At 59.4% G+C, this 13,172-nt stretch overlaps 5 protein-coding genes across 5 annotated transcripts; 1 reads left to right on the top strand and 4 right to left on the bottom strand.

Moving 5' to 3' along the window:
* Positions 1–1,621: 1,621 nt before the first annotated feature.
* On the bottom strand, positions 1,622–3,058 carry VTJ83DRAFT_6222 (uncharacterized protein; the record flags this gene model as incomplete). The annotated part of the gene is made up of 2 exons (XM_071012910.1): positions 1,622–2,130; positions 2,281–3,058. 2 exons carry the CDS (start codon positions 3,056–3,058, stop codon positions 1,622–1,624), a joined length of 1,287 nt encoding a protein of 428 aa, XP_070863849.1.
* Positions 3,059–5,022: 1,964 nt separating this feature from the next.
* Positions 5,023–7,738, bottom strand: VTJ83DRAFT_6223 (uncharacterized protein; the record flags this gene model as incomplete). Its single annotated transcript, XM_071012911.1, has 4 exons — positions 5,023–5,285; positions 5,352–7,235; positions 7,307–7,579; positions 7,642–7,738. The coding sequence occupies 4 exons, from the start codon at positions 7,736–7,738 to the stop codon at positions 5,023–5,025; spliced, it is 2,517 nt and encodes an 838-aa protein (XP_070863850.1).
* An 841-nt stretch (positions 7,739–8,579) lies between these two features.
* VTJ83DRAFT_6224 (uncharacterized protein) lies at positions 8,580–9,861 on the bottom strand (the record flags this gene model as incomplete). Its single annotated transcript, XM_071012912.1, has 3 exons — positions 8,580–9,022; positions 9,103–9,712; positions 9,775–9,861. 3 exons carry the CDS (start codon positions 9,859–9,861, stop codon positions 8,580–8,582), a joined length of 1,140 nt encoding a protein of 379 aa, XP_070863851.1.
* A 934-nt stretch (positions 9,862–10,795) lies between these two features.
* On the top strand, positions 10,796–11,516 carry VTJ83DRAFT_6225 (uncharacterized protein; the record flags this gene model as incomplete). The annotated part of the gene is made up of 2 exons (XM_071012913.1): positions 10,796–10,875; positions 10,964–11,516. The coding sequence occupies 2 exons, from the start codon at positions 10,796–10,798 to the stop codon at positions 11,514–11,516; spliced, it is 633 nt and encodes a 210-aa protein (XP_070863852.1).
* A 220-nt stretch (positions 11,517–11,736) lies between these two features.
* Positions 11,737–12,523, bottom strand: VTJ83DRAFT_6226 (uncharacterized protein; the record flags this gene model as incomplete). The annotated part of the gene is made up of 3 exons (XM_071012914.1): positions 11,737–12,131; positions 12,246–12,406; positions 12,504–12,523. The coding sequence occupies 3 exons, from the start codon at positions 12,521–12,523 to the stop codon at positions 11,737–11,739; spliced, it is 576 nt and encodes a 191-aa protein (XP_070863853.1).
* Between the last annotated feature and the right edge of the window lie 649 nt (positions 12,524–13,172).

Here is a 13,172-nt window from a genome sequence, read left to right on the forward strand (position 1 = left end):
TAACTTGGATGAGCCTTGGCCCTCATGTAACAGGGGAGGGCCTCAACCGACCGAGGATGGAGAAGACGCCTCAGCATTCTTGTAATTAGGTGTTTTCTTTTGGCCAAGATGGTGCGGCTCTAGGGTCAGGTTCCCTAGGTTCACTCCTCAACGCGAGTACGATGAAAGGCATGTGTTCTCGACAGCTCTCACCGACGTCCATATTGCACGTGTAGTGCTATGGTCATCGTCCGAACCCACCCACATCGTCGTTACCATCCCAAGTCTTCAAGGAAGTGGCGAGTCAGATGGGCAGTTTGTGCTGGCTCGCTCACTCAGCAACCCCCAACCCCAGCCGTCGCGAAGCCATAACAGGGACCATGCTTGCGAGGCATGGCCTAGGGTTCTTCCATTTCCGTTCCACGGTCACCAACTTGGAGGGAACCATCCTGCATGGCCTATCAAGATTCCTGGGCCGAAAGATGGGACACTATGGACCCCGATGCCCTGGGATTTCCCCGGGCCGTTACTAACAAGGCATAATATTGCCACTTCGGCACATTCCAGAGCGCGACAGGGGCACAGCCACCATGTTGGAGACGAGATTTTCGATTCTATCCGAGGTCTGTTGTCCGGTGTGTTCTGAACACAGCAGGCTCCGCAGCGGCAAGGCCGGTTTGTTGTAATTAGCTCGTCGAGACGTCATATCGTGGGACATGTGTGTATTGCTGACGCATGGCTACTTTGGGGTCAGGAGGTACCACGTTGTATGTGCTACGATTCATCCTCCAGAAACATTTCACCAGAAATTCGCTACGACGAGCGGTAATTACCTACTGAGTGGCATCAGTGAAGACATCGAAATAAGTTTAATTATGCTGAAGAAGAGAGAAAAAAAGGTACGGGGCTGATCGACGTGATCCTGTTCGCCTGGACGAAACCCCCTCTATCCTGAGCCTTAAGGACTTCAGTCAACCACGCCGCCGTCGCCCAGGAGTAGAAGAGCAGAAAAAGACATCTGGACCCAGTTCCCAAGGACAGTCCAGGAGGCCTCGACACGAGTCACTCTCACGGAGTAAAGCAACGTTACCACGGCATTGCACCAGGATTTACCATCTCTCCGATCACAGCATCTCATGTTTCGCCTCAGCAACCCCGTGTCGGGCCTGGCGCTGACCTGAGCCTTCTTTATCCACACCTTGCCCTCCCGGGCACATTCGATAATAGATTCTTACTCACCCTGCATAATCCCACCGAGCTCTAAAAATGGGGAGGAGGACCGTCAAGACCTTTGTCGACACTCGGTAGGCTCACTCGACTTCATTGCGGCCGCCACTTTGGCCGATTACCCGGGCACCACGGAGCCAGCGAGGAGCGTCAAAGGAGCGAGTATGATGAGATGACAAGGGGACGCAATTCCGGCATCTTGTGATGTTGTGGATGCCCTTCACCCCTGCGGACGCCCATTTTTGCTATTACATGCACCCTTTGAGAATCATATCGGGTACCTTGGTTTGTTTGTTACGAGCCCATGAACAAACGCTTCCGGCCATATTATCCCGCCTCCCATTTAGCACATAATATCTCGCTCGGCGGCCTCTCCCCCTCCGCCGTTGCTGGGTCCGTACCGTCCACCGTCTCTTCACTGCTCCAAAGGCTTTTTCGCCCACCCGATGGTCGGCGGGTTCGCCCCGTTAAACACCACAAACGCTGCCTTGAGCGCCACGTCTCCCCAGATATTGACCCCCAGCCAGCTGCTGCTCTGCAAGCCACCGAAGCAGACCGGCGACCCTTCCGTGATTTGCGCATAGTTGATGTACGACGCAGGAATCGTGATGTTGGCCGGCCCGACACCAAACGTGAAGGACGGCAGCTTGGAGCTGCACGGGAACACATACCCACCGTAGTAGTCGCTGTCGACGGCGCCATCGACCTGACCCCAGTAGGACGTGACGACCTCGGCGGGAAGGTAGGTGAGGGAGGTGCCCGTGTCGGCGATGCCGACGATGGAGGCGGGGTGGAAGGCTCCGTCACCGACGGCATAGCCGGACGACGTAAAGGTCCAGTAGCCCGGGTCGGTCTGGACGGGGAGGTAGGTGATCTCGCCGGTGTATTTGGTTTCGTCGATGAAGCCGAAGTCGTAGGTGCCCTCTGTGACGCAAAAAGCAGTTAGTAAATCGGTTTCTCTTGCCCGAGAGAGCCGGCATCCCGGAACGAATGCCACAGCCGACAACAACAACAACAACAACAACAACAACAACAATAATAATAATAATAATAATAACAGCAACGCTCACGCACCTTTCTTCCACTTCAAATCAGCCGTGAAGACGGGGCTGTCCAAGGTCGACTTGGCATTGTCAAAGAAGGTCAGCTGGCCGTTGGGGAAGACGGTGTTGAGGGTGCTGAACCCGAGCCCAACGAGACCGTGGATTTCCGACTGGGACGTGAAGCTGTACGACACCTGCTGTGCCGTCTGAACAGCTTGGCTGGTCACCGTGACGCCGCCCACGGTGAAGTTGTCCGTGTAGACGTTACCCAGCGATCCGGACCCGTCGCCGTAGAGAATGCTCCACGTATGCCCGGCTAGCAGCTTGGCCGTGCTGGACTTCTCAGGAGAATAAATCCTCTGCCCGCGGACCTGCGACTCCGGGGTGTGGCTTGAGAACACCCACAGGTCCGACGACCCCGTGTCGAAGTCGAGGTAGAGCGTCTGGGGCGGCGTGCCGATGGTGACGGGCGTGACGTAGGCGATGTCGAACCGCGGATCGATGGGAATGGCGGCGGCGCTGCCGTTCTCTCGCTTCGACAAGGCGGCGGCGTTGAGAGCGTCGATATTGGCCACGGCATTTTTCAGGTAGTCCGGCACCGGCACGCCGTACTTGAGGTACGTCTTGTAGATGTCCCGGGCGCCGTTGAAGCGGTAGCCGGGACGCCGGACTTGCTTGAGGCTGGCCCTGCCGCTGCTCGTACCATGCCCGTTGCCGAGGGCGGTGGTGCCGATCTTTGGCGGGATGACCGAGGCGAGACCGACCGCTGCCAAGGCGGTGGCGAGGACGAGGTTTGCGAGTGTCACCATGGTGTTGACCTGGCCGTGGATCCAATCAGGAGGATATGATGATGATGGTGGTGGTGGTGGTAGTGCAAGATTGGAGGAGGCCAAGGGGTCACAGGGAGTGTCAGAACGCACTCGTTCGGACAGGCTCCTGCTGAAGCTTCACAACAGGCACGTGAGATGCAGCAAAGCAGCGGAGGATCAGGAACCAGTCTTCGTCTTGTCCTCTCGCTCTCTTTGCTCCCACCACGGCAGGACGCGTCAGGCCAGCACGAGCTTATCTACCTCGAGCCGGAATCCCCCGCCCGGAGAGGGGCAATATCAACCAAGATGGCGATGGTTGATCCCAGGAGCACGAGAGCGGATGCCATATTTCCGGCCTTGCTCTCGGAGGAGATCGAGATGGCTGGTAAGGTAGAGTATCTCACCTCGCCGTTGGGCCGGATCGAGATCGGCGGGACCTCTGCGCAACTTTGCCGGTCATTATTGTCTTTGGCCTCGCCAGCACTAAGCTATTCCCCGGCTGTACGGGCTGTGAGCTCCGTTACAAGGCGGGAAGCGGCCCTATAGGGCTTGTGGACACCCAGCCGGTTCGGATGTGACCGCCGCACTAGCAGACATGCCCGTTCTTCCTTTACCACTTGCCCTTTTCAGACCCGTGTTCACTCTCATGCTCGATGTAGAGTGCCGCGGAGGATATGAAAGCCCAAGGACAACAATGTCGCAACCTCGAGGAAAGAGGAAGCTCCTTGTGCGACTAGCTTGTAGCGGAGACATGCAGTAAGACGTCGCTCGCCGTTTATATTGCCCGTCCCGCGTCTTGGGCCTCGGCAGTTTACCCAGACGCCCACTATTAACTAGCGCTGGAGGAAGCCATGGCGTCCGCGCAATTCCAGGCTCCGCGCTCCCGCGCCATGACTGCCGGAGGGGAATGCTACATTCAAGCATGTATCGAAGGATTCCGAACCCCCTGACGGACGGGCGGCTGGTTGGTGGACTGGGCCGGGTGGGTAACCCCGTTGGCGGTTTGAGAAGCCGCTTGCGGCCTTTCCAACACATCGAGTACTCCATAGCATAACCTAATAGTAACATTCACAGATTGCGCAAGTCCATACTCACAGCTGTTCTTCTGGAGATCCTTCTGTTGAAGTGTCCTCCGATGGACGAGGAATGGGACATGTTTCCCACATTGCTCCATCCCTCTGGAATTCACAGGATATTAACCACCCGCCGCATGCAAGACGGTCATTCATCCAGTTCGGGAATACAAATGCCATGTCCGACGAGCAAAACGCAAGAGAAAGAACACCGAGCCAAGGAGAGGACCAAGATCTCCAGTCAACGTGAGAGAGACTCCCGGCCAGATTGGTCTGGGCCTCTCCGCTCCAGCACCCACTCCAACCCCAAATATAATACACACCGCCACCACCGCCACCATCACGACATAAGACGGAAGACCCAGGACCCAGGATCTAACCAGCACCGCTGAGCGTATACACAACCCCCCCCCCCCCCCCCTCCCCCAACATCGTACAACCCGTCGTGCTTGAAGATTTCCTGTCATTCGTTTCGTTCAAGGCCCCTCCCTCTGCTGGACATCCCCTGACGGTATTGATACCGTGCCCTTTGAACGGCACCCGATGGTGGTCAGAGCGGGTAGTGCAAGGTAGAACACCCCACCCGAGCCATCCACCATGATGTGCTTTCTAGGCTACGCTGCCAACCGGCTAGGGCATCATACTCTCTCATAGGGGACGGAATCAAAGTCCAAAAAGAAGAAGAAACGTCCATTACCCCCCCTCCACCACGGGCCCTTTCCCTTTCCTCCTCAGCCACTGTGCCCTTCCCACTGCCACGTCCACGCCTCGGAGCTGGCCCCGTTGCATCTCCCGAATCTGCTCCACTCGTCCCAGCAGAGCCGCCATATGTTTCTCCGTGTCATTGCCATAGCTGGGCTCGGGCCCGTATGATTCCGGCGATGGCAGCACCTAGCCGCGGGCAAACACCTTCACCACGCCATCGCCGCCGCCGCTCACGACCCAACGGCCGTCCTGGCTCCACACGACAGTGCAGATGCCCTCTCCCCGCATGACGCGGTGGCTCGTGATCTCCTGGATGCAGGAGCGCTTTTCGAGGGACCAAAAGCGCAAGGAGGCGTCGTGGCCGGCGCTGACGAGCTCGCGGCCGTCCGGGCTGAGGGAAAGGCTAGAGATGGAGGCTGGGTGGGCGACCATGTTGTAGGTGCATTGGCCTGCATGGAACGAGTTAGCTTCTTCCATCGGGGGTGCTCCCAGACGCGGAAGAGGGAGGGACGTACCGCTGTTGGCATCAAAGAAGCGCACGTAGCAGTCCTCATGACCCGAGATGATGACGCCTTCGACGCCCGATCCGGCCATGGCGCGGCCGCCACCGGTGGGCCCGCCGCCGGCCGTGTCTTCTTCGCTCAACCCTTGATGCGGTTGATGATCCAGCCCGACCGTCGTGGCCACGACGGCGTTCACGCTGGTCGCAAACGTGCCGTCGTACGTCTCGAGGCTTGCCATGCTGCCAATTTCCTCGCCGGACCGCGTGTCGTAGACAAGGATGGTGGCGTCGGAGTAGCTGACAACAAATGTCTCGCCGTTTGGACTCAGCGGGGTGATGCATGTAGGGCTCGCCTTGGAGTTGGCCCGCGAGATGGTGTGGATCAGGGTATGATGGAACGGTGAGTTGGAGGCGGTCGTGGGCTGCGGCGTGCTGGGGAAACCGGAGCCGGAGCTCATGGAATTGCCCCTTACGCGGCCGCCCGGACCACGGCGTCCGGCTGGAGGCTGAGGAGACGTGAGCTGCGGCGGTGCGCTGACCGCCCACACCTTGACGGTGCCGTCGGCTGCGCCGGACACCAGCAGGATGCGATCGGGGGTGCCGTACGAGCTGGACGGGCCAAAGATGGTGCCCAGGTTTGTCGGGAGGACGCAGAGAGCCCAGACGGCATCCGTGTGGCCTTCCAGAGTCGCCTTGGGATCGACACGCCCTCGCTCCCACACGCGGACCGTCGCGTCCTGGCCGCCCGAGAAGATCCAGCCATCGCCTTGGGCACGCCCGCCCGTCGCGAAGTTTGGCGACGGAGACCAAGCAGTCAAGGCCAGGACGGCGCCCGCATGGCCGCGGTGGGTAAAGTCGGCAACGACGTCGAGATCTGAGCCACCCGCCCCCATGGACCCCGGGTGCCGATCGGGGAGGTGGAAGCGCTTGATCGTCCCGTCATCCCCTGCCGTGCAGATCTCGGGCTCACCAGGGCTGCCTCCCCCGGAGAAGATCACGGTGCGAACCGTGTCCAGATGGCCGCGAAGGCCAAACCTCAGCTTGAAGTTGGCATTCTCGACCTTGGCGGCCGCCCCCTGGAGAGAGAGCTCGTGTTCTGAACTCTTCCTGTGGGCGCCTGATCCCGAGCTCTTCCTCCTATGAGCCAGGGACATTCGATTTGGAGACTTGGGGAGATTGTCGGCCGCCGGGAACACGTCGGTATCCGGCCGGTTGGACGAAGCCTGCGGCGGATGAGCGGGAGCGTCAGGGAAGTTGGATTCATTAAAATCCCAGCTGTCGGCATCAGCCACGCCGCGTTTCTCGTCGGCGTCGCCCTTCCCCTCAGGTTTACCGGCGTGCTTCTGTGGGATGGCCGAGTCCAGCCCCTGCTCCGTTGCGGGCCGGCCGTGCGCGGACATCTGGGCTGGCCACTCGGCGGTGTTGGAAAAACCGGCTCGGGCATGTTCTGCGTTCGAGGTCCTTGCAAGCTGAGTCTCAAGAGGTTTGACCGGGAAATTCCCAGCCACAGGCTGTGCGGGAGCCTGGTTCATCTGGTTGGGCGCAGCACGAGGCTGTGTAGACAGGTAGTCACGGACATGGTTCTGTTGCTGCTGTTGTCGTTGTTGTTGCTGTTGCTGCTGATGCTGCTGTTGCTGTTGGTACCGTAGACCCTGTTGATACGACGGATCCAGGGATGCTTGGCCAAACTCTCCTTCTCGCAGATCTTCCATCACAGGCAGAGGCGGCGATTCTCGCGGAGGCAGCGGGTTCGCAGGCGTAATCATCAAATAGGTAAACTCGGCTTGACATTGATCGAGGAAGGTCTTGAGTTCGTTGCGCGAAGCCTCTTCGTCGGCGAGGCTGGCCTCAAGGGCCCCGTGTTCGGGAGGTTGGCCGCCAGGATGCTCCGAGGACGCTGAGCTCGGACGATATATTGTTATTCACGGAGGCCCGGGGAGAAGAAGAAGAGCGGGGGGAGGCACTCACGCCGTAGCTTCTCCTGGAGAAGGGCCGCGCGGTCGAGCTTGGTGCTGGGTTCGGGCTCGGCAGGGTTGCCTGACTTCAGCAGGGCCGCTTGCTCCTTGACCTTCTTCTCGAGGATGGCGACATATTTCTTGAGGGCCTTCTGGGTCGCGTCGGCTCGTCGGGCCTGTCCCTCCAGGTTGGCTATCCTGCTCTTCATTTCCTGCCGCTCAATCTCCCAGGCATTGCGGTCGCGTTCGTGGCGGTGCCATTCTGTTTGGAGAAATCGCATAACACCTGCAGCCAAGCGCCGTTAGCCGACATGCCTCCCGGGGCGCCGGGTTTCGTCTGGGACATACCTTGGAGGGTGTACTCGGTGGTGGGCGGTTGGTTCGCATTGTTCGCCGCCATTATGCCTCCCGTATCGCCCAGAGCGCCGCCTCCGTTCGTGCCCATAGCAGTCCGGCGAGGACGAGAGGGTGGTGGATTGTAAGTCGAGAAGCCTCGGGTCAGCTAGCCATCGACGGGCCGAAGCGCACGGTGATGGGGAGGGGATGATGAAGCTGATGTTGTCCCGTTGGGTCCACAGAGCGCCGAGCTGGACACCCTGGATTTACCCAAGCCCCAGGCCGTAGAGAGTCGCAGGGAAAACAAGAAGGCCCCGAGCGAAGCTCGCAAACGAGTCGGCTCGACGAAGGGATAGAGGGGGGGTTTGGGAAGCGACGCAGAGAAACACCCAGGTCGCCGTGAGGCTGGAGAACGCGTGTCGCAGCACGGCCTGGGAGTAAAATTTCCCGGCTGCCAAACGTAGGGGTGAGCAGAGAGTCCTGCAGCTGCGCGGCAATGCGAGCCCACTGCTGTGCTGTGCTGAGGTTGCTGCTTGGGGATGGATGTTGGCCACAAAGTGACAAGGCGTCAATCAAGAGCAGCGGGACCTGAGCTTGCTTGCTTGCGGGGCCCACAGATTGCCGTCGCGCTGCGGCCCTGGCCAATCACGGCTCGGGATTGTCTGGTGGACGGCTCGAGCTGAAGAGCGACGGGGTCAGGGGGCGGTATCCGTTTTGGCACGGTACCTGAGCACATTCAATACCTACTGTACCCGACATGGATGGTATCTGATGCAAACGGCGCCATCAGCATCGCGTCACAGCCTCCAAGAGAGGCCTTCGAACTTGGCCGGAACGTGTATGTCACAGCATGCAAGGCAGGACACCTTGGGGAGCCGAGGCATACGCACGGTCATTGTTGTTGTGGTGTGTCTTGTCTGGCCATCCCGGCGGTAGCATGGCCCCGGCCGTCATAGCTCCAGTTCCTCAACTTCCATGTTACATGTCAGACACGTCTTCACCGTGACGCCGTCTGCGTTCTCAACCGTCCGGCCCCATTCGTGCACGTGCTTCCCATTCCCCCCGATAGCATCGCCAAACTTGGTCGCTCTCCCGGGTGCGCTTCCGTCACCGTCCCCCGCAGCCGCCCGGGCGTTGTTTCGCCGGAAAGCCTCGGTCCTGGTCTTGCGCTTCAGATCCAGCAGCTTCTCCTTGAACTTGGCCTCCTTGCGCCTCTTCTTGTCGGCCTCGCGCCTTTCAAACTCGGCATCTAGCGCCTCAGGCGAGCCCCATTTGTGGTTGAAGGCGTAGTCTTCCACCTGGTACCGCAGAAAGAGCATCATGTCGTGCCAGTGTGACTTGTGCGGGTTCGGCTTGGAGAGATGGGGGAGCAGCTCGGGATCCTTGAGCTCGGCTGGGGAGGCGGGGGTCACGTGTCAGCGCAAACGTTCAGCCAACCGCTCCTCTCCACCGCCCGCGGAGTGATGAACTTACGGTCCGTCAACAGGTAATCCTCCTTGCACTCCGTCTTTGTGAGCAGGCTGTACTTCTCCGGGTACTTCTGCTTGCAGGCATTACACACGGCGCAGCCAAAGACCTCCTCCCAGAGGAAGTCGATATCGATGCTCTGGCATTCGCGGCACCGCGTCTGTGCCTTCTCGTCGGTCAGGATGCTCAGCGGCGGGGCGTAGGGCCCGGACTTGCTGCGCTGTAGCTTCTTGATCAGCTGCATCCGCTCCCACTCGGCCTGCGTCATGTGCGCCGGCTTTTGCTCCCCTGCTGGCTTGCCGGCCTCTCCGGTGGACATGCTCTTGTTCCAGGGGTCGTCTTCCATGCTCAGGAAGCCGCCCTTGGTGTCGGTCATGGCGCTGAAGTTGTAGTCGACATATTTGCTAAACTTTTTGGAGATGGGGCGCAAGCTGTCCGAGGCGCCATCCTTGGACTGGGCCGCGCGTGCATCGCGGCTGGTTGCCGGGACATCGGTTCGTGATATCGACGTGTACGGTCGTTTCTTTCCGGCAGCATTGGCAGGCTGGATGTCGCTAGAGGGCTGTTGCTTTTCGGCGTCGCGCTGTAGGGCTTTGGCTCGCAGGCGGGATTCCTCCTATGGCCGGGCAGAGCGCGTCAGCAAGGGACATAAAAAGGACATGGGCAGCCCATACGTACCAGACGTCGAGTGGCTTCAGGGGTGGGTGGTGAGGGTTGTCGTTGGGACGGTGGTGACCGGCGCGGTGGGGTGCCAGAGCGCTCCATCGCGCGGACGAGCTGCGTAAGCCGTGGGTTGCGCAAGCGACCTCGGATGCGTGGCGGTAGTCAAAGGGCGGCGCATTTACCGCCTAGCAACACAATGAACTCGAGAGAAGGGAAGAATAGCAAGACGTCTTTTTTTATTCAAAAATTTACTTCAGCACATAAGTTGGAGATCGACTTTGTGTCGAGCGACGGAGAATCGGTTTCTTTGGTATCATGGATTCGGATTCCAAATCTTGAAAGAACGGCGGACCGGGATCGACGAAGTTGAGCCCGGCGCTGAGCCCCACAGCCCCGGCAGGCACCAGCGGCCCACCGACGGAGCCGAGCATGAACCTACACAGCAAGTGCATCCAGCAATTGGACCTGGGCTGGGAGTTCGGCCCACCTCAACAGTCCTTCCATCCACTGTGTCCATATCGCCAATGGCACCTACACAGTACCTACCTACCTATGGCAGTTCAGGTATAGTACCAGTGGTACGTACCTACACAGTAGGAACCTAGGTAGGTAAGATACTAATTAACGCATCGAAGTCGCTGTCCAGAATGCATGTTTGCCGAAGTGATTCCAAAACCGAGCATGGATACAATGGAATGACCCAAGAATGGATGCAGTGTATGAGGTAGCTGTTTTGGTATCTAACTAATAACTACCTGTTTTCCAAGCCAACCTCCCCTCCTGTAGGCGCCGTAACCCCACCCCACCAAGTTTCGGCCAAACTGGTCTGGGAATGGGCGGTGAGGTGGCGCTGGATGCGTGACCCGAGGCTGCTAGAAGCCGCAGCCATGTCGTGCGTCGCCAAGTGCTGCACGACGTCGGGCAGCGATTCACCTTACGATCTCACCTGAAACGCAGACCGCACCCAGAGGGTGAAGCATCGCCGACAACAAGAGTCCCTCCTCCAACACCACCGCCGACACGACAGCAGCAAGCAATGGCTACGCCCCAGCGGCTCGAGACGGTGCGCCGTCTCCAAACAACCATGGCCACCGCCTACGCAGGCCTCGGCGCATGGTAGCACCACCCCACCCAGCCAGCCCACCTCTCTCACTTCCATGACCACCCCGAGGTCAGAGACCCGACGTTAACCATCCATGTCCAGGTGCCTTTTGCGGCCGCAATCCGTCATTGCGCTGGGCTTCACGCCGCGCTACGCGGCCATTTCCAACGTCACAACACGTTTGTTCGCCCGGTGCTTTGGTGCGCAAGCCATGACTTGCGCGCTGGTCCTGGGCACGTCCGACATGACGGCGTTCAGCTTCACGGCGTTTGGCTTGGCCATGGTGCCCTATCTCGGCTGGAATTTGTGGTTCGGGGCGGGGCCACGCAAGGGGATGATCAACAGCTGGATGTGGCTTGACTGCGTCGGGAACCTGTTCTTTATGGGCGCGTCGTTGTGGTGCGCCAAGGTGTTGAGGGAGGAGGACCGGAGGGACATGAAGAGCCGGAGGGAGAAGAAGGAGGTCCAGAGGGAAAAGAAGGAGGAGCAGAAGGAGAAGAAGGAGAGTCATAAGGAGAAGAGGGAGGGGCAGAGGGACAAAAAGGACGGCCAGAAGGACGGCCAGAAGGACAAGAGGGACAAGAAGGAGGGCCAGAGGGAAAAGAAAGAAGGGCAGAGGGACAAGAAGGAGGGGCAGAGGGACAAGAAGGAATGAAAGACAATAGGAGCGAGCCCGCCTCGGTCCGGTGTTCAGGGCAGGGTTGGGGCAAGGGTTAGAAACACACCCTCCCTTTCACGTTACTCGAGCACATGGAACGGACGACGTCCCATCGCAACCAACACCCTCTATTAAAATACCCTGGATGTTGTCCCTTGTACACAAAACTCCCACAGAAACCCTTCCGAGCAAGAGCCGGCGAGAAACCGCACCGTCTTTACTCCTCCTTGACGCCACCACGACCGGCCCGCTCGGCCGCCTCGACCGCCTTCTTGTCCGCCTGCGCCGGGCCGCTCTGGAGGCCGCTCATGAGGCCGCCGCCCTGCTTGAAGGGCCGCTTGAGGTCGCCGATGGCGGGCTGGCCCCAGATGTGGATCTTGGTGAGGTTGGACTCGAGGGCACCCTTGAGCGGGATGATGCTCTGGATGAGCAGCGGGTTGGTGTACTTGAGGTAGAGGTGCATGAAGGCCATCATGAGGATGCCCATGCCCTGGGCGCGCATGAGGTTCTTGAGCTGGCCAATGTCGTAGGCGTGGACGGTCGTCGTGACGAGCTTGCCCTCCTCGCTCGAACCCACCGGCGCCGGCTCGACGTACTTGAGCGTCGTCATGTCTGTGGTGCGCGACAGCCGAGGTTAGCGATTGCCCCGCAGCCGCAAAAGCGGTCATTTCAAAGCCGCCGCCCTCCCCCGACGCACGGGTCCAGGCCAACGCGCTGACGACGTACCCTTCTTCTTGTCAATGACGGTCTTGATGTACAGGTAGATGCTGAAGATGATGAGGTTGCTCGCGATGTAGGCAGCGCGGCACATGTTGAGGACGTCCGGATCCTCGAAGTGGATCTTCTTCGCGACCTGCATCATCCCGAGGATGATGATCAGGTTGGTGCTGCAAGCAGCTCCGTCAGCATCCAGTCTTCCTACTCGTCGTCACGCGCCATCGCGTGCCGGCTGTGACCAGTGGTCTGAGGTGGGTTTGCGCTTACACCTGCGGGCTGAGGGCCATGGTGACTGTGTGGGTTAACCTCTAGGGCGATGCGGAGGGAGAGACCTCAGGTTCGGTTGTCGGCGACAGCTCGAGGGCTAGGGCGAGCTTGAGCAAGAGGTTGGCAGGAGTTGAAGTCGAGAAGAGGGACCAGGAGGTGGTGGAAGCAGAATCCCGCGAGATTTTTCAGGGAGGATTTCACGTCAGATGCCACCAAAACGCGAAATCTTGCGTGGCTGTTTCCATGCACAAGACGTTTGCGGGAGCTGCCTTTCCAAGTTGGCCCACTTGGCCCTGGTCCAGCCCCGGTCGTCCGGTTTCGCCGGACCCACGTTGACGCATCGACGGCATTTCATTGGTTCTAGATTAGGTGTGCCCCACGCATTCTGCCACCTTCCCACGAAGTGGCCACGTTCGCTGTGACAACCTGGAAGGTTTCCATCGCCTTCATCTTCAGGGGCACGTTTCGTCGTTGGCATTGCGGATTTTCCTGTAGATGTTACTTGTACACACCAAAAGCAGCACCGACACCCCGGACATGGGTGGGATTTCCCGCAGGTGACTGACGGTTCCACGATTGGCATGACCATGGTACTCTGTAGCTCACTCTGTAAACCTGGCCGATGGCCTCTCTGGCATTCGACGACTTGCCTTAGGGCTAGAAGATATA

Source organism: Remersonia thermophila, chromosome 6 (assembly GCF_042764415.1).
Source record: "Remersonia thermophila strain ATCC 22073 chromosome 6, whole genome shotgun sequence".
Taxonomy (NCBI): Eukaryota; Fungi; Ascomycota; class Sordariomycetes; order Sordariales; family Chaetomiaceae; genus Remersonia; species Remersonia thermophila.